Below are 19,681 nucleotides of genomic sequence, written 5' to 3'. Positions count from 1 at the left end.
CTGACCGGTAAGCCCAGTCAAACCATACCACCTGCTCCTTTACATCCAATACCTTTACTGGGAGAACCTTTTGAGCATATTATTATGGACTGTGTTGGCCCGCTCCCTAAATCAAAAGCTGGGCATCAATACATTCTTACAATAATGTGCGCTGCGACATGAAATTAAAGCTAAAAGGATGATCCAAAAATTGTTGAAATTTTTCTCTGTGTTTGGGCTACCAAAAGTGATCCAAACTGATCAGGGATCCAATTTTACATAAAAAATATTTACCCAAGTTGCGTAAATTCTGTGTGGAAACGGGCATAGAATGGGACGAGGGACCCATGCTGATGTTTGCGATTCGTCAGACCACGCAATAATCCGTAGGATTTGCTCCTGCTGACCTAGTGTTTGGACATACTGTTCGCAGTCCGCTGATAATGTTACGCGAACAGTTACTTGAAGAATCTGTTTCCCCTGTGCCTGTACTTGATTATGTGAGTGAAGTTCGTGACAGGTTACTTCGAGCGTGTGTGATGGTGAAAGAAAACAGCTAGGGTTGCAAAGGGGCTGAACATTTCTGGTAAATTTCCTGAAAATTTCTAAAAGTTTCTGAAAATTTCCAAAAGTTTCTGAAAATTTCCAAATAATCCTGAAAAGTTTCTGAAAATTCTGGAAACTTTGCAACCCTAGTAACAGCACAGAACAAGATGAAATCTCACTTTGATAAAAGAAAGTGTCGAACGCAACTTTCAGCCTGGAGACTCGTCGTTGGTCTTTCTTCCAGTTCACGGCTCAGCAATGCAAGCAAAATTTGATGGCCCTTATGAAATAGAAAGAAAGCACAGTGAAACTGATTATATTGTGCGTACTCCAGATCACAGCAGGAAAAAATTAGTCTGTCATGTGAATATGCTAAAGCCTTACTATAAAAGAGCCCGTGCTGCGGAAGTTGTTGATGTCCCGCCTGTTATTTCGGTGACAATTGTAACACCCTTTTCCCAGATCGAGGAAGTCATTTTGAAAGAAGTGCAAGGCTGAAAAACCTCAAACAAATGTTGTCTTATCTCTCTGATCAGCAACATCGAGATATTATGTTGTTGATTAAAGAATACCCTTCATTGTTTCCAGATACTCCCTCTCAGACTACTGCGATACATGATATTGAAATTGAGGGATCAGCTCCCATACGTCAACATATTTACCGTGGAAATCCTGTAAAACGGGAGATAATGAAAGAGGAGGTATGGTATCTGTTAGATCAGGGGCTTGCTGTTCCCAGCTCCAACCCGTGGAGCTCCCTGTGCATCCTTGTGCCTAAATCTGACGGTACCTATAGATTTTGTACCGACTAAACCAAGATCAGTAGTCTCACAAAACCTGATTCCTTCCCCATGCCTCACATGGATGACTGTATAGATCGGGTTGGAGCGGCCCACCTAGTAACGAAACTAGATCTCTTAAAAGGGTACTGGCAGGTGCTAAACTTCACTCACCATTAACCTTGCTAAATGTGAATTTTGCAAGGCTGTGATAACGTATCTCAGCAAGCAAGTAGGGCATGGTCAAATTTGCCCGGTAAATGCTAAAGTTGTCGCCATCCTTCAATATCCTGCACCTAAGACAAGACGGGAGTAACTCTGTTTTCTTGGGATGGTGGGCTATTACAGAGCATTTTTGCCAAAAATGTTGCTTCCACTTACTGATTTATTGAGTTATTCAGAACCTTTATCTGGTCTCCGTCTTGTGAAAACGCTCTTAAAGTTGCAAAAGATTTTATGTGTTTTGCTCCTGTTCTGGCTGCCCCTGATTTCTCTCGCCCTTTTAAAGGAGAACTCCGGTCAATTTTAACATTGAGCAAATTTTTTTGTAAATTTGGAGTGCTGTCAGTACAGAGAACAACGACAAAAATCGGTGTTGCCTACACCGTGTTATCCTCTTTTTAAAATTTGCACCCTGTTGACTTCAAAGGGGCACGTTTTAAATCTGCTTTTAGCCTCTTAACATCCTTGATGTGTCATTACAAGTGCCCAGCCATTGTGAGTGATTCCTTCAGAGTGAACGCGGTGAATCTGACTGCAGTATATGTGAAAGATATGAATAAAAATGAAGTTAATTCAGCCAGCGCACATACCTGTATTTTCTTCCTGTTTTCGGTCGAAGTCCACAGTAGTCGATTGTCGAGTTCACGCGCATAGGTTTAGTATCCATGATCACGCGCGTGAACTCGACAATTTTTTTTTTTTTTTTTAAAGCAACACCAAGTAACTTTTGCTCTCCGGGTCCCCCTACAGTTGGGAAACAGTATTATCTTCTACTACTGTCGTAAAATCTGTCATGGTTACACCAGGGGATACACAGGGATGTAGTGGAGGCTAAACGCACGTAAACGCCGTTTACGCACCTCCCAAAATTCGGAAATAGCGTTTGCCCACCTCCAAAGTGCGTTTATCCACCTCAAATTGCGTTTATCCACCTCTAAATTTCACGTTATTTGAGCGGACTTTGCTTTTCCAGTGCGTGATCGCCGATCGGTACATGATTCGAGCATTTGGGCCGTTAATGACAGAGCAGAACGTTGAGCAGAGAGCGCAGCGCGCCGACACACACACACACACACACACACACACACACACACACACACACACACACACACACGGAACAAAGAGAACGGCACACACGGAGCAGAAAACACATGCTCGTTACTATACAAGCTGCGCGAGAATTAAACTTGATCGCAGCCGCAACAGAAAATCATTAAAACTAGGCAAAAAAGTTTTTTTTTGTTTTGTTTTTTTAAACAATTCATTACATGCAGCTGGTTTAATGTAATGAGCATGTCAAAACCCAACTGTACAAGACATTCAGAGGGAATCAAGCCTGCACCAGGTTAAAGACTTTTCCCTCTACAGGGAAACACTGATCCACATTTTTCTGATAGACCAAACAACTAATCAATTAATCGAGGAAATATTCAACAGATTAATTGACTATGAAAATAACCCCAAATCCCTATCATTATGTTCAAGTGCATTGCATTGGAAGCCCTGGGTATAAGCCTCCCTCTCTATCTCTCTTAAATATTTTTGTTCTCTCTGTTTTGTCATTTAGTAAACTTTATAGATTTCAACCATATTATTCCTTCTTGAGTCTCTTTAACAAGAACTTCGATTGATGTATGAATTGAATAGTGATTTTGTGACCTATGATGAGGGAACAACAAGTGATACCCTTGGTAGTACCATCAAATGATAGCCTATAGCGATGTCATCAGGATACACATACACCGGTAGGCAGTGGCCCACCTTACCGGGTGATCAAGTTGTGGTCCACCAGAATTTATAGTTTACCCACCTCTTTTTTTACCACTACACCACTGGGGATACACATGCATTTGTTGACAAGCCGATACCCCCGAACTCTGCAGAAGGAGTTCTCACGTCTTGGGTAGACTGCCTGCGTTGCGTGTGAAATGTCTTCATCCCAGGTACAGTGGCATATATTTCAGCATGTCATATGAATCACCAAATTTCTCTCTCATATTGTTCATCATAACCACTTAAAACTGTCAAAAAGTCAGAAATTTTGTGATCACTGATCGTTGTTTAGGTACATTAAACCGTTAAGCTTTTACCTACAATAGCCTCAATGAAGCAGAAACGCTTAATGTCAGATAACGTCCATAATAATTTGACTTTTGGTTTGATTTTTTGACCGTTTTCAGTGGTTATGAGGAGCAATATGAGAGAGAAATTTGGTGATCGTTGTTTAGGTACATTAAACCACGTAAAGCTTTTTCACATTAGGACTTATATATAAAGCCCACGAGAACCGTGTGGAGTAAACCCACAGACGCTCCGCTGCCTTGTTGAAAATATGAAGCAGAAACGCTTAATGTCAGATAACGTCCATAATATTTTGACTTTTGGTTCGATTTTTTTACCGTTTTCAGTGGTTATGAGGAGCAATATGAGAAACAAATTTGGTAATCATTGTTTAGTTACATTAAACCACGTCATGTCATATTGTTAACATGGTACTTATGAAGCAGAATAGTGGGTCATATGTCTAATGCTTTTTGAAAACTTACGGCTTTCTTCTTCATAAAACGAGTCGGACATTATCACATTTTTGAATACATTTTTATTTATTTACATTAGTAAGCAGGACATCGTCTTTCAAAATATGATCTGCGCGAAAGAGAAAAAAAATGAATGTGTCATTGTACCCAGCACTTCTGAAAATGCACTTCCGAATGCGCACATTTCAAACCAAACTGACGCTCATGAACAGCATGACGGCCAAGTCAGCATCGGTCGGGCACCCCTCCTCCTCCTTTAGCTCACGCCAGCGAGCGAACGCTGGACCAATATTGATCCTCGTCCGGCCTTTGATTTTGTCACCCTCCCTTTTTCTCTTCCTAGTCTCCTCCGACAAAACCTTTGCCTTCTTCGGTTTCGTTGCTGCTTCGGCCATGACAACAACTTACACACACTATACCAGCCGGCAAACAAACGCTAGTTGGGCTCTCACGTCCGAATTTGAGGGGGTGGGGGTGGTGGGGGAAGTGACGTATGCCGTAAAGCAGTCGAATTTTGTAGTTCTTTTTATGCTCGGGTTACTACCTGAACCCCGAAGTTCCGTAGTGCCAGTAAAAGCGATACAGTCCCCGTCAGGCTATGGCAGACGTGTCATTCAACCTATTGTAAGTCGATGTACCATCACAAGGGTCTTGGAAAATATATTATGAAGGTTGAAAAACTACATGGTGTTGCTTTACTGCTGTTTTATTAACAAAGTTCTGGAGAAGCACGTTCAGATAATTAACACGAGTGGAGAGCATTCAATTAATCAACGATAAGAGGGATATATACAGCAGTCTTACCTCTGTTCGTTGACCGTTTATCATCATCCCTCCACCACCCCTTCTCCACACTTTTTCTTCTAACCACTCCTATACACGGGGGGAGTACTCTGGGTTCGGCCCAAATTCCGAGCTCGGAGCCTTTCCCCACGGACAGCACGCCAAATACGCGTAAAGCTTTACTCCATGTAATTATATGTAAGTGTGAACTCATGAATTACTTGAGTTTGTTTCTTATTAGCGGGGGTGTTACGTCCTTGGACGTATGTGGTATTAAACTGTAGTTTGTGTACGTTTTCTTTTCTCTCTCTCTACTGCTCCAGGTTCCGGCTTCTATTTACCGGGAAAGCAAATTGGCTCCTCTTTTGGTATCACATCTTTTAAAAACGCGTTTCTGCGCAAGACTGAACAACTTTCTATCTGAACAACACAAGCTGTGTGTGTTCTGCCGGGAGGAATCGTGTGTTTGCGTTCCTCCGAACTGGTGACCTAAACTTGTTTAGATACGAAGTGTCCTGGTACTTATACGTACCGTTGTACTCGCAGCCTTTTTTTCTCTTTTACCTTGCTTTTGGTTAAATTATTTTAGCTAGTGTTATTTTATTATTGTATCATCGGTATTAAAAGATAATCTGTAAATAGAGTAACGTCACTATTTTGTAGAAGTTGTTGTTCTTTCTTTCTATTATTATTGTGTCGGTATTAATAGGTAATCTGTAAATAGGGTAATTCCTCTGTCTTGTAGGAGACGGGAGCCTATTATTTTTTTGTAAAATTATATTTTCTCCTGGTTTGTAATAGACAGGAATTTAGGGAAGTGTTATGTATTTTGTTTTACTTTTATTTTGTTAGTGTCAGGGTTATGTTTGTTTTTTATCTGTTTTTGTTCATGTCTGAGTTTCACCTATTCCTTTGTTCAGTTTCCCGCCTTTGTTCAGTTTCCATGGTTACCGTCATTTTTAGTTCATTGGTTTCAGCTGTGTGTCATTTATTAGCTTGTTTCAGTTTGTTATTTAAGTCTCACCCTTGCCTTCGCTTTTTGTCCAGTCTCTGTTGTGTTTAGGTGTGTTTGTACTGCCTGTTTGCTTGCTTTTTGAGTAAGAATTAAACTACTTAGTGTTTTGTGAAAACTTGAGTCTTCAGCTTCCCTGCATGCATCGTTACATTTAGGTTATGGTAGCGCTTAAATAAATAGTTTATTTCTTTTTTGTTTATTTTGGCATACCCATTTCCAAAGTTCAGTAACCTATAAAAGGAACAAACCGAACGCTCCTACAATAAATGAAAGAATACCCACGCTTTTCTAATGTGATGTTCTTCAGTTATGTTACGCCACGCCGTTCCTAGACTGGGACATAACATGATTTGGATGAGATTAACTTTTGGTGGTCTTATTATATATTTCTCTGTGTGCAGTTGTTTTTCAATTGGTTTGATTCTTATTGCCATGGCAAATATAGTTTGTCTTCCTGTACAGTACATCCAGGACTGCTCGCCTCTGTGTGTGTGTTTTAAGATGACTTTAAACCCAGGTGGCACTGACAGAACTACAGCCTTTTCAACAAAGACAGGCAGCTGCCCAGAGACAGGAGTATGAGTAAAAACTGAGGAATTTCAGCACAATCCTCAAAATGGCACTATTGCTTCTGTGTGTTTCCTCTCCATTGCCTCTCCCCCTTCTTGTGCTTGTATTTTAACAAGGTTGTAGTCTTTTTGTGCTGGCACAAGCAGGCTGTGGGCCAATTAGATGTGTATACGGCCACACCAAATGCTGCTGCAGGAGCCCGCCAAAATGTAGAAAATGTATTCATGCTAATGTTACAAAAACATACTTGATTAAACAGTGTCAGATGATCTTTTGTAAAATTGTTGGTTTAGTCAGCAAGTCAACATTTGAATGCAGTTTATGTGGTTAGCAATACATCCGGGAGGTACAGGATTATTATTATTATGTTTTAATCATCTATGTCAGTATATCTACATCAGTTAGACTTTGTTTTAAGGCAAATTCTAACTTCATGTTTCCTTCAGTAATTATGTAATGCTTTATATTTTTGATTATGTAGTTATAGATATTTTTATTGCCTTTTCCTGTATACCGAGGTTTCATTTACATCACCAACTAATGCAGAAACATTTAGACTCCATTAAACAGGTTTAAATTTCTTGCTGAGTCATTGATCTCTATGCGGAACATTTTGAGCAGGTTTGAAATGTTTTTTTCAAACTATTTTTTCTTTTGTTTTCTTTCCAGTCATTCATAACACTGCCTCTGCTTTTAACTCTCTGATGCATTATTTATTAAACCACAAAGGAAAAATATCCTAATGTTGTCTTTAACATCAAAACAAGAATTTGATCATCTTTTCCCCCTACCAAACTATTTAAGAATTGCATAGAGGAGAATGATTAAAATCCAGAAGTACTTCACCACTTAGTACTTTAAAAATGAAAAATTCATGTTTATCATGATTTCTTTTTCATTGGCAGTGGCTTTTCAGACCACATGATCCAGGATATTATCAGCACTTACATGGTGTTGCCCAACAGGATCACTGTACCACTGATAGGTGAGGTTGAACTGGCACAGCTCCGTTTCCCAATGCCAAAGGTGAATACACACACATACACAACTATCTCAGTGTTTATTATTTGGCAAACCTTCCGTTCATATTAATATTCAGTAATCTCTTGTTATATTTAATTCTCTCTCACACTCATTAGGGAGTTCTCAGGATTCATTTTCTTGAGGCTCAGAATCTGGAAGTTAAAGACACATATCTGGGCGGGTTGATCAAAGGCAAGTCTGACCCATATGGCATGCTGCTTGTCAGCAACCAACTCTTTAGAAGCAAGACCATCAAAGAATGCCTGCACCCCAAATGGAACGAGGTGTATGAGGTGAATACACGCACATAGATATATATACAAACACTAATTTACTGCACTCATAAGACTCATGTACATACACTAAAATGTGCATTCCTGCATTTTATTATTAGGCACTAGTATATGAACATTCAGGACAGCATCTGGAAATAGAGCTTTTTGATGAAGACCCAGATAAAGATGACTTCTTGGGCAGGTGCCATATTCATTTATGTAGCTGAAATGTAAAATTATTTATTATTTATTTATTATATACCTGTTTCATGTATTTTTGTTCCAGTCTAATGATCGACTTGAGTGAGCTTCATAAAGAACAGAAGGTTGATGAGGTAAAACTTTACACTTTCGTTCTTGTTAAGGCTAATTTATAGCTCACATCCCTCAACAAATGTCAGCACCCTCCTATTAATGAACTGACATTGAGCTTCCAAAGTTATTGAGATTATTCTGTATTGGCAGGCATTGATTCTTCCTTTATCCGCTGCCCCCTTATATACTGTCTATATATATATATATATATATATATATATATATATATATATATTGTTTCTAATGTATGCATTAAAATGTAGATGTTTTGAAGAAAATGACACATAAATAGTTCACAGTTTCAGTATTCATTGATATTACTCTTTACATTACCTATTAGTAGTAGTAATACAAGGTTCATTTAATAGGACTTTGAGTTTCCAAAGTTGTTGAGATAATGCTGTATTTACAGTAAATAGAATTTTTTTTCATTTTTCCAAAGAAAAGATTATAATCAGTTTTTATTTCATCGTTTTGGCATGAACTGAATGTTCTTTAAGCCCATAGTTGCCATTCCAGTGCACTAAACACATTTTTTTTTCTGCAGTGGTTTGCCTTGGAAGAAGTCACGACAGGCAAACTTCATCTGAAATTAGAGTGGCTTTCATTGTACCCGAATGCTGAAAAACTAGATCAAGTATGCACAAACTCTCTGACCAACACTGATAGAGATGATTTAAACATAACTAGCTAAACCTTTGATCATTTCATCCTCTTTTGCTCTCTTATTAGGTACTAAGGTGCATAAAGTCTAATGACAATCTCTCTTCAGCTCTGCTGGTTGTTTACCTGGACTCTGCCAGTAATTTGCCGGTAAGAATAAGTATATTTTTGTGTGTGCGTGTAGCAGTGTACATAAGCTCTGCCTGAGGATCTGCTGTAGAGCGACGTTGTTTTTTATGTTCTATGATAATCTGCTTGGATATCAGTAAAAATATGATAAAAATGCAATTTTTCACACCCAAAAGATTTTTCCTTCTGCAGAACACAAAAGATGATGTTTTATAAAATTTATATTTTATACTATTTTGTCCATACAATGAAAGTCAATGTGGCCCAAAACAACACTGCAATTTTTATTTGGCACCTTTAATTATGTGACCATTGAATTATGTACTTAACAGAGTCAGAAAATGTAATAGTAAGTTTTCAGTAATGACATTTATATTACCAACATGTAGTAATACAAGCTTCATTAAACAAGATCAGTTGCTTGCTGAGTGATGATCTCTATGCAGAACATTGAGCAGGTTTGAAGTTTTCAAACTATTTGAGTTTTTTATTTTCACTCCAGTCATTTATGGTCAGAAAGGGAGTTTTTAGACTCTTGACCCAAACATACAGTAGTCATCCAGTCTTGCCCATTTTTTTAATGCATTGTGCCTTCCTCCTCTACTGTAAGAGTCTCTTTGAGGGCAGCTTTGGCTGTGGAAACCTAAAGGAGAGGAGGGCCTCTGGTCTAGTCTTTTGTGAGAACCCCGACTCTCTCTATAGAACGTTATTTGTGAGTTTGCAAGTAATCTGCATCCTGGTTCTCCAGAACTAGCTGTAGATGTTTACCTAACAGTGTGAATAGACATTTCTTCCAGTCAAGCTTTTCTTCAGTAACAAGCAAACAACGCAGATGACGTTGATCTAGTGCATGTGTTTTTTACCTGTTGGGCATGTGTAACGTGTAATTGTCATGCAATAAACCAGAAGTCTTCAACCATGCTCCTGGAAATTTATTTCCAACCGTCTTCAAGCTATCCTGCACACCTTGATATATACATATTTACATATTTTTCACCATTTATTTTTAACTGATTCTGAAGTCACATGATTGATCTAAATACAGCTTGGTCAATCTTAGACATATGATTGACGTTTTCTGGTCTAGAGTAAGTAAGCAGTCTGAAGAGTTGGGACAAAACCTGGTTATTTAAAGGTCTTTGTATCACTGCCAACATTGTTTCAGTGAAAAGAAAAAAAAGATGGTTTTCGATATGTATATGTATTTAATTTTAATACATATTTTTTAAGAATCTGTAAGATTGGACCGATCTAACTATCATTATTGCATGTCCTTTTATAATAACTTTCCTGTTTTCAATTTCTCTCAAAACTTCCTGTGGAAAGACCAATCCTCTTGACTTTAACCCTGATGGCCCCAAACCCCCTTATAAAGGCCTGAAGGTACATTGGGAATGCATGCATTTCAAACAGTGACATGCATAACAGGCACTACACTCATATCTGGCATATTTGGAGCCTAAGCATGATTTCACATATTTTATGATTTGTTTCATTCTTTTGTGATTGGGTTTATTTCTTGAATGCTTGTCCAATGTATTCTTCCCTCATGCCTCACTGCATGCATTTATAGTCCTTTGGATTTTGCAGATTGTCAATATAAATTTTTCTCATTTTGATGTATTTTATGGGTGCGTTTATTAACTTAACACCAAATTCATTGAGTTAATATACTATTATATACTTTTTTTTCTTTAACTTAATTTAAAGCTGCATCCTTTTTTTGTTTGTTCAAAATGTACAAAAATTATATAATAAGTGAGTGCATCATGAATCCATTTTCCAAACCGTATTTTTGTTTTATCATGAATCACTTTGGTACACCTATTAGAAGTGCAATGTAAGTCACTTTGGATAAAAGCGTCTGCCAAATGCATAAATGTAAAAAAAAAAAAATTTGTAAAAGAAGTAGCTCCGGCTACAGCGTTCTTCCGCAAGACGCATGCTGTTCTGTTTATTAACCGCTAGAGCACCAGAAGTTATGGACTGCAGCTTTAATACTTTTTTTTTTCTTTATATATTCAAAGTAAAACAGGAGGCTTATTGTATTTACATTGCTGGTATTTTCATAGATGAGCTTAAAATAACCTTCTTACCACAAAGCGCTAGTAAAAAAAAACATAACTTAAATAAAGGCTTACTGAGTTATGATATAATTTGTAATCAATCTAGTACATGCAGGAAATAATGTATTATGTTTCCAGAAAGCAGATGTTAAGTAGATTTGGTGACTATTAAAGGAGACAGTCATAAATGGTGATTGTCATAAATAAAGTTTTCGTTCTTTTTTTGTTCAACAGTCTGGGAAGAAAGTGAGCATAGATCCAAATCCTTTTGTCAAACTGACTGTAGGACAAAAGATGTATACAAGCAAGGTAACATTTATAAATCAGCTTTAACCTGTTTGAAGACTAGCACATATATTCAGTCCTGTTTTGCTCCTGTATTTTCAGGTTAGGTATAAAACTTCTGAGCCGCTATGGGAGGAGGCCTTCTCCTTCCTTATCAACAACCCCCACACTCAGGAACTGGAAATTGAGGTATTCTATAAGGAACCACACCAAAAGCATGAATGTTGAAGTTGGCATGAAATGGAAATTGCGCTAGTTTTTTATCCTATTGCGTAGTATATTAAAGTAAAACGGCTTCTCAAAAAAAAAAAAAAAAATGGCTGGGACTTGATTTTGCCCATCAGGAATTTATTGAATCGTTGTATCATTGTGGTTTGCTATTGCTATGATCTCATGTGAGTGACAGGATGTCCCGCCCTTGCGCCAGTAAACATGTTAAACATCAGAGAAAAGAAGAGATGTCACTGCAAGTGGGAGTGGAAATTATTTTTATTAAAGATTACGAGGCCACATTCATAAAAAATTTTTACAATGGTGTGCATGGATAAAACATTTATAATAAATCCCACAATATTCCATAACAATAATAATCATCCATTTTGATTTCATGGTGTCTTTATGAAATTAATACTTTTATTCAGCAAGGAAATATGAATGTGATCATAGACATACAATCCTCAAAAAGAGACACAAATTTTAACACAAACAGTGTTTTGTATTTGTCAAATGACATGTATAGATGTTGTTTGTGTGTCTCAGGTGAGGGATAGTAAGCACAAGTGCTCTCTGGGTAGTGTGCGGGTGGCACTTGGTTCTCTCCTGAAGGAGGTGGACATGACGCTAAATCAGCAGTTCCCCCTGCAGAACTCTGGCCCCAACAGCACCCTCAAACTCAAAATGGCTCTCAGGGTTGGTGTGTCTGTGTGCGATTATTAGAATTTTTTTGTATGTTTCATTCAGCACTTCAATACATTTTGTCCATATAAATATGTTTTTGTGTTAACAGGTCCTCTGTTTGGAAAAGGAGGTCACATCCAGCCAACCATCATCTGTCCGAGTCAGACACAGTAGTCAGAATAACACTTTCGTGTCCCCACAATCTCAAACAGCAACTAGCACCAGCAACTCCACAGTCATCCAGCCGTCACACAACCCACCATGTACCCCTCCACCAGACACCCCTCAAGGGAAAAGAGGATCGGATGGCTCCCCGGTGCGGCTTGCGGAGGTAGGCCGCAGTGTTTCCAGTCTAGTGATAAGCACCTCGCACAAGCATCAGACTCACAGAGACTCTACTCCTAGTCTGGCCTCTGACATTTCACTGCCCTGTGCCACAATGGAACTGCAGCAGCGGTTACAGCAGCTACAAAAGTGAGTCTGTGTCCATGTCATATGACACACTGATTCCCTATATGCAGAAGTCACGTTTGCGGTTTGCTTTTTTTCTTGTCAATGCAATTACATTTTGTTAGAAGTCACACTGCTATTTTCTGTTGTGTATGAGAAACACCAAAAGCCAAATGTGTCACAACAGCAGTACCCCGTTCATTGAGAAACATTTATCTGCACGGCCCAATGAACAACACGGCATGACTTACTGGATAGCACTGAGCAGATTGGTCTCTACTGAGGCGGCCAAACAATTTGAACAGTGAAGCAGTGAAAAGTGTGACACGGCCCATTTGTATTTGTCACTGATTCCCTTTTACAAACGCCTATGGCATCCCAAATAGCTCAGCTAGTTGAAACTGTATTTCACTAACTGGAGTATTTTAGCAGTAGTTTTGCATATTTATACTAAATGTAATGAAATTGTTCAAATAAATCACAGTTCAAAACTTTTTTTTTTTCAAAATAAATAATTTATTTAACAAGGATCCATTTCATTGATCAAAAGTGACAGTTACAAATGAAAAAAGTTACAGAATGTTACAAAATGTTTATATTACAAAAAACTTTTTTTCTTTCTATGCATCAAAGAATCCTGATTTCTGAAGGATCATGTGACACTGAAGACTGTTGTAATAGCTGCTAAAAGCCTATTATTATTTGCCATAAATTCTGTTGTTTTTATTACAAACTGTACTTACATCTAACTGGTAATGAGGAGCTATGCATCGTTTTACCTGTTGATTGTGAAAAGTGGCTGTTAAATAACAGAATATATCCAGGTTGTGTGAGTTAAGAGGAATATAATTTTATAGTTATAATTCAAAAAGTACTTCAAATATTTTAAGTCAATTTAATTTGGAATGATGTGCATCAAGGAAGTCATGCAAAATAAGATCAGGAACATGCATTATGAAAGGAAATATAGTCATGTTAACGTTAAGAAATTGTTAGAAGAAAAACTTAGTCCCACACTCTGTCAGATGAGCATGCTGTTTCTCTGTTACAGCGGCTCTGGGCTGAGCCAGTATCCGCTTGGTGAAGTCCAGCTCACTATTCGACACAGCTCACAAAGGAATAAACTTATTGTAGTGGTTCATGCCTGCAGGTAACTTTCATACCAAAAATCAGTCCTCCTTTCTGTTTTTTAGTACCACTTCCAATCATTTTGTTTTGTGTTATTTATTTATTTTACACTGAACATGTACAGTATATTAGTGAGGTATTTTTTATTTATTTTTTTTGCCAGGTGATCAGTGGTTAACTCTTTTGAGCAGGGCTTTTTTGCTCACCTGCCACTGTGGCTAGTGGTTTTTCAAAGTTATAGCCACTCCGCATTTTCACTGGCCACAATTTTGACATCGATACCATAGGGAAAAACTGCCATATAGATATTTTTTATATTATCTCATCATTTGGCAGCCGGTATATTAGGCTGCTGTTGCTTTAAGACATGACTCACGATCTGTCAGTATCGAAAAATCTATATTTTTGACAACATTAGATTGCACTTAGTTTATTATTTCAGATGCCTTTTTAAAAGACTACAATTGAAAAAATTATATTAGGCCTATATAAAATTCAGTCCGCCAAAGTGGCTAGTAGGAGTGACTGCGTTACACGCCACTGCTGAAATCCATTTGGCGGTATTGGCGGGTGTTAATGTCAAGCCCTGCTCTTGAGTATTAAAAACAGTGGGTCGCATTCATGAAACAGGAGCAGAACGAATTTGTGTGTAAATCGTGTGTAAAGTGGTTCTGGCCTAAATTTTCGGATTCATTAAAATGTTCGTATTTTCCAAATGTTAGTTGGTGCGAAAGAAACCTACACCTGCTCCCAGCCACGCGTAAATAGTGCGTTTAACATCCGAACGTTTTGCTCATTAATAAGGCTGCATTTTAATTCACCTTAATCGGGTACATATTTACACAGCATTTTGAAAAAAATATTATATATAGTAATTACATACGGTTTTTCTTTTTACTTTTATTATGAGAGCCAGTAATAGCATCTGCAAACGGAACACAAGTCCGCGAGTCACAAGCGTTACAGTCAAGCTTCATGTCGAACCCTTTTCTTTTCACTTCTGGGACTGTTCGATTAACAGATGAAACTCCATTAACTGCATCTGTAATATGCTGCCAAGCTTCCTTTTTTTTTAGGACCTGATACGCCACTATGTACGCTTGAAAATAAAATGTGGCGTTTTGAATGAACTTCTGATAATAAAACTTCAATTTCTGCATCTGAGAAATTTCTCTTTTTCATTCGCTTTTGAGAAAACATGTTGAAATCCTTCGTTTGGTGTCATAATATGATGCCCATATATAGTTGTCAGTCGGATTTAATGGGCGAGATTTATGGTAATTGAGAATGAGTGTGCACGCGCGTCCCATTTACGACTGATTGGAATTCATTAACACACACACACATTTCACTATCACATCTGACGTTTACGAAGTATTTGTGAATCAGGAGAAGAGTTTTCGGGAAGGTCTCTTTACGCGCAAATCACTCACATATTTACTCGTATATTTACGAATGTTTCATGAATGAGACCCAGTGTGTGCAAATGGGGGACACGTTTTTGCATTTGTATGTTTAAATTTGTATAAATGTGACAAAACGGGTCTCTGTGAAAATACTTCTCTTGCTTTTATGTAAATATGTGTTTCCATGTGTCATAATCACAGAAACCTCATAGCACTGACCAGAGATGGCTCAGACCCATACATCCGCCTGTACCTGTTACCAGACAAGAGCCGGAGTGGCCGCAGAAAAACCAGTACACTCAAGAAGACGCTCAACCCTGTCTATGACCACTCGTAAGAAACTCACTGAACACACAGTCAGACACAAGACCAAGAGTACCAACCAACAAACCTCAAATTATATTCTTCATAATAATTGGTACAAAAGCCCTTTTGAAAAAGAAGTACACATTTTTTAAACATGTAACATATTATGGAAATAACACTGAAGGAATATACTTAAAGTGTGACATAAATGTTAAGTTTTGTACTCATTGTAATGATAAAGTTGCAATTTAGTACATTTAAAATATATTAACTTTAAATGTAATATCGAATAACTCTACAGTTACAGTATAACTATCACTTTGCATGTGCTTTAGTCAACACATACATAAAATAAGTGTCCTTCTTTTAGGGGCTGTTTACACGATACCATTTTCAACTAAAAACTGAAGACTTTTTATGCGTTTTGGCCATTTATTTACACGACAACAGTGTTTTCGTAGCCTGAAATCGCAAACTTCAAATCAAAGTGACCGTTTTTGAAAACGACACCCATGTAATTTAGTTTTAATTTTAGTTTAGTTTAGTCACCTATGTGTAAACTACAAAAACACAAATCTGTGAAAACAGTGACGTAATGCACATGCGTATTACGTGTTTGGTCTATAGTTTAGTCTCTTTTTTTTTGCAAATGAAAGGATACAGATATTAACAATAAGAAATAAGGGAGGACATACAGACATCATCACAAGTGGTTATAAGAATTACACAAATCAACTCAGTATAACATTTTGTCATCATGAAAAATTAAAGGTTCTTTACAACAGACTCAAGGATATATTTTTGAAGCCTTTGTGTATAAGACTTTATATCAGAGGAGAACTATCTAAAATTGGGATTACAGTGAATGTTTCTAGCTTATAAAGATGAAATTTACCCAGAAGACAAAGTAATAATACAGTATTATCAACATTAACATCCTTAGAATGAAAATTGGACCAAAAAAAAGGATAGATTATGTAATTTGTGACTATAAGCATGTGTATTCGGCTTCAGTGCACTGTAGTAAAAGAATGTGCGCAGTCTTTCTTGACCAAGTGACACTGCCAACTACTTGTCTGGCATACATAATAAAGCGTTATTAGCCGTTTTCGCAGATCCGTGTGAACGGGGATTGTTTTGATAACGTTGTCATCTGTACAAAGAACAAACTTTTCCATTTTTAGCACATCATTATGTAAATGTACCCTAAAACACAACAAAAAATAATAAAACATTAAAACATATTTCATTGATATATTATCTGCAAGTAGTTTTTTTTAAATGCTTTTAAAATTTGAAGTACACAACAAATGCATTATAGCACACTTATATATTAAACACACTTATTTTTAATCACAACCCATGTGTCACATCTAGCTCTGATTAGTAGCGTTGTCATACGTCTACCTGTGTTCTTTTCAATTGACAAGTGCCAGTTTTGATAAATCAATTAAACTGACTTTTTTGAACTTGACAAACATTTTAAGATGTTTCTTTAGCTTGACGCTGTACTTTAATAATCTTTCTTTTTAATGTGCAATATTGCGTAAGGTGGTAACAAGGTGATTTTAAAGGCAGTTCATGAGGAAATTCGGAGGCGACCATATTACAGTGATTTTTTTTTTTCTAACTTTTGCTAATAGTATTTATTTATTACTGCACTCTTGTTCGCATGTAAAACCTAAAGCGGTTACAGACACAGTGACTTCAACTCATTGAAACGACATTCAAATTAGAAGAGCACCCACCAAATTCAAACTCATATCTGCTGTTTATCTTGCTGTATGCATTTGGATGACATTCCTTTTCATATTAAATCCATTGCAGAGCTTCTTACTGGACAGATTTAGCTAACTGTTTTACCGTCCAAACCAAGTCAATCAAGGCTTTAACATATATGATGCAACTGCCCATGTTTCTGAGAAATTTTCTTTTCATGTAGTTCCATAAGTTTATTGATTCCAGTTGTATGTGCATATTCAAGTGCACCAATAACAGTAGTAAGTTTCAGTCTCTTGTTTTGTTGCTTTTGTCAGCTTTGAGTTCAGTGTGTCTATAGTGGAACTGCACAGGAGGACACTTGATGTTGCTGTGAAGAATGGAGGAGGACTGCTGTCCAAACACAAAGTGCTACTGGGCAAGGTAAAGACCCTGACACATTCACTATTCCTACTTTTTCTCATTTTGTTGATCATTGGATTTTTATGGAGGCTTGCAAATGTCTTTGTCACAGGCACTTGTGGACTTGGCAAGTGAAGACATTTCTAAAGGATGGACTCAATGGTATGATTCTCATTCATTCATACTGTCACTCCTGTACATGTGCTTTTACTCGATTATAAAGGTTTCCTTTTTCTATCAGGTATCAACTGACTGAGGATGGATCAAAGAAGATAATTCAGATGTAGTGGTCCGTACAAGAAGGCAGGAAAGAATGAAACGGGCGGATAACTGGGACATGTCACAGCCCGCACAGGATAACATAGAATCTTTAGTAGCAGAAGAGCAGCGTTGGACTAACTAAACCAGGCTACTTCTACTGGGATTTACACTGGCCTACAAAGTCTCTCTCTTATCATTTAATTCAGTCTATCTTATTAGTGTTTGCACACAGTTTTTCTCTCTCCAGTAGATAAAACTGGTTACCCACAAAGTCAATCTATAAAACAACAGAAACAACAAAAAACTCATTTAGATTTATGAATACACTCTTTTTATTGTATTTAAGGTATTTTGATAATATTCTGAAACTTTTGGCTTCTAAATTTTTAATGCTACATTTTGTAAACTATTAGAATCACAACAGAAAAAAAATATGTTGCTGGAAAGGCAGACATGTTACTTTAACATTGTTATTTGTGTGTCAGCATATTACACAAAACACATGGCCAAAGAAGTATAGGGTCACATTTGCAAAAGAAAAACACTACACATGTATATATGTATGTATGAACACATTTTCCCCCCTGGATTTTATGCTGCTGTTTTTTTTTACCACATGTGGTAAAAGAAATTGTAAAAGTTATTTTCAGCTCTTCATAAATGATCCATTGATAATACTTTATTTTAAAAGTATTTCACTGTTTCCTGTTGCACAGCACAAAATGAAAAGCCTGTACAGAAATGTTTGATACCCATTTTGTTTGCAAGAGTTTTATCAGGTTAAGCAAAATACTGTATGTTACGTTTGTAAGTAGATTGATAGCTTGATTACAAAGTGTTTTGCTCATGGATTGTTTAAAGACTGTGAATTGGCTGTTGCTGTGATTTCCAGCCTTACTCTTCTCTATGCATCATGCATGATATCATTGAAATATGAAAATCAATTTGTATCACTGAACTTGTCATTTGGATTTGTGCACTTAGACATTTTTTTGATCCAATCCCCTGGTTTCACAGACAAGGTTTAAGCTAGTCCCAGACTAAAGTACATGTTTGAGCTGTTTTAACTGAAAGCAACTTGCACTGACATATCTTAAAATATATCAGTGTCATTGTTTTGTCACATTTTTTTGGTTTTTTTTTTTGGCACATTTATAAAAGCTACTAAAATGCCCTTATTGAACTAAGGCCTAATCCTGGCTTAGTCTAAGCCTTGTCTGTGAAACCGGGCCTTGAGTATTTGCCCAGTCTCATATCATGTCAGAGACTATTTCAGAAGTGTGCATGAGGAATTTCTTCCTTTTGGGTTTTTCTGCCCAGTTTCATCATGTTTTTTATGGTGTAGGTAAATGTACCATTTTATCACTCTGGGTGTGCAAGCCCCAACCCCACCCTTTCAGAGTTACAGAGCCTAAATTCATTTTATTATATTAATATTGTTTCAACAGTTATTTTAATTTAGTCTCTCTTCATACATTTGTTTTTGATGGTATGTTTTAACAAGGTTATGTGGAAGGTATTGAAGCAACCTAATAAAAGATAATGCTCAACATTTTGGCCCTGTTTTAGGTTCAGCAATACTCAATTATTGAATGTGGTAATGATATGGATACCACAGTGGGGCAGTCGTGGTTAGAGAGTCGGACTTGTAACCCAAAGGCTGTGGGTTCAATTCTCAGAAGGCAGGAAATGACTGAGGTGCCCTAGAGCAGTGGTTCTCAATTCCAGTCCTCGGGACGCGCTGCTCTGCACATTTTGTATGTCTCCCTTATTTAACACGCCTGAACCAGATCATCAGCTCATTAGGAGAGACTCCATGAACTGAACTGAGTGTGTCAGATAAGAGAGACATACAAAATGTGCAGAGCAAGGGGTCCCGATGACTGGAATTGAGAACCACTGCCCTAGAGCAAGGCACCTAACCC

At 37.4% G+C, this 19,681-nt stretch overlaps 1 protein-coding gene across 2 annotated transcripts in view; it reads left to right on the top strand.

The window, feature by feature from the left end:
- esyt2b (extended synaptotagmin-like protein 2b) overlaps window positions 1-19,308 on the top strand; it is a 40,126-nt gene extending 20,818 nt beyond the window's left edge. Inside the window, exons 8-23 of one of the 2 annotated variants that reach the window (XM_082162143.1) lie at window positions 7,337-7,457; window positions 7,571-7,747; window positions 7,849-7,931; window positions 8,016-8,064; window positions 8,592-8,681; window positions 8,777-8,857; window positions 10,163-10,219; window positions 11,137-11,211; window positions 11,290-11,376; window positions 11,947-12,096; window positions 12,194-12,558; window positions 13,586-13,684; window positions 15,270-15,401; window positions 17,411-17,516; window positions 17,608-17,657; window positions 17,737-19,308. In XM_082162143.1, the coding sequence (XP_082018269.1) occupies window positions 7,337-7,457; window positions 7,571-7,747; window positions 7,849-7,931; window positions 8,016-8,064; window positions 8,592-8,681; window positions 8,777-8,857; window positions 10,163-10,219; window positions 11,137-11,211; window positions 11,290-11,376; window positions 11,947-12,096; window positions 12,194-12,558; window positions 13,586-13,684; window positions 15,270-15,401; window positions 17,411-17,516; window positions 17,608-17,657; window positions 17,737-17,782 (1,768 nt within the window). In that variant the 3' untranslated portion in view covers window positions 17,783-19,308. The remainder of the gene's footprint in view (window positions 1-7,336; window positions 7,458-7,570; window positions 7,748-7,848; window positions 7,932-8,015; window positions 8,065-8,591; window positions 8,682-8,776; window positions 8,858-10,162; window positions 10,220-11,136; window positions 11,212-11,289; window positions 11,377-11,946; window positions 12,097-12,193; window positions 12,559-13,585; window positions 13,685-15,269; window positions 15,402-17,410; window positions 17,517-17,607; window positions 17,658-17,736) is intronic. The other variant, XM_082162144.1, reaches the window with a different exon arrangement.
- Window positions 19,309-19,681: the final 373 nt, after the last annotated feature.

Source organism: Leuciscus leuciscus, assembly GCF_965113295.1.
Source record: "Leuciscus leuciscus genome assembly, chromosome: 2".
Classification (NCBI taxonomy): domain Eukaryota; kingdom Metazoa; phylum Chordata; class Actinopteri; order Cypriniformes; family Leuciscidae; genus Leuciscus; species Leuciscus leuciscus.
Note: the sequence above shows the minus strand (reverse complement) of the source record. Positions and strands in the feature narration are given on the sequence as shown.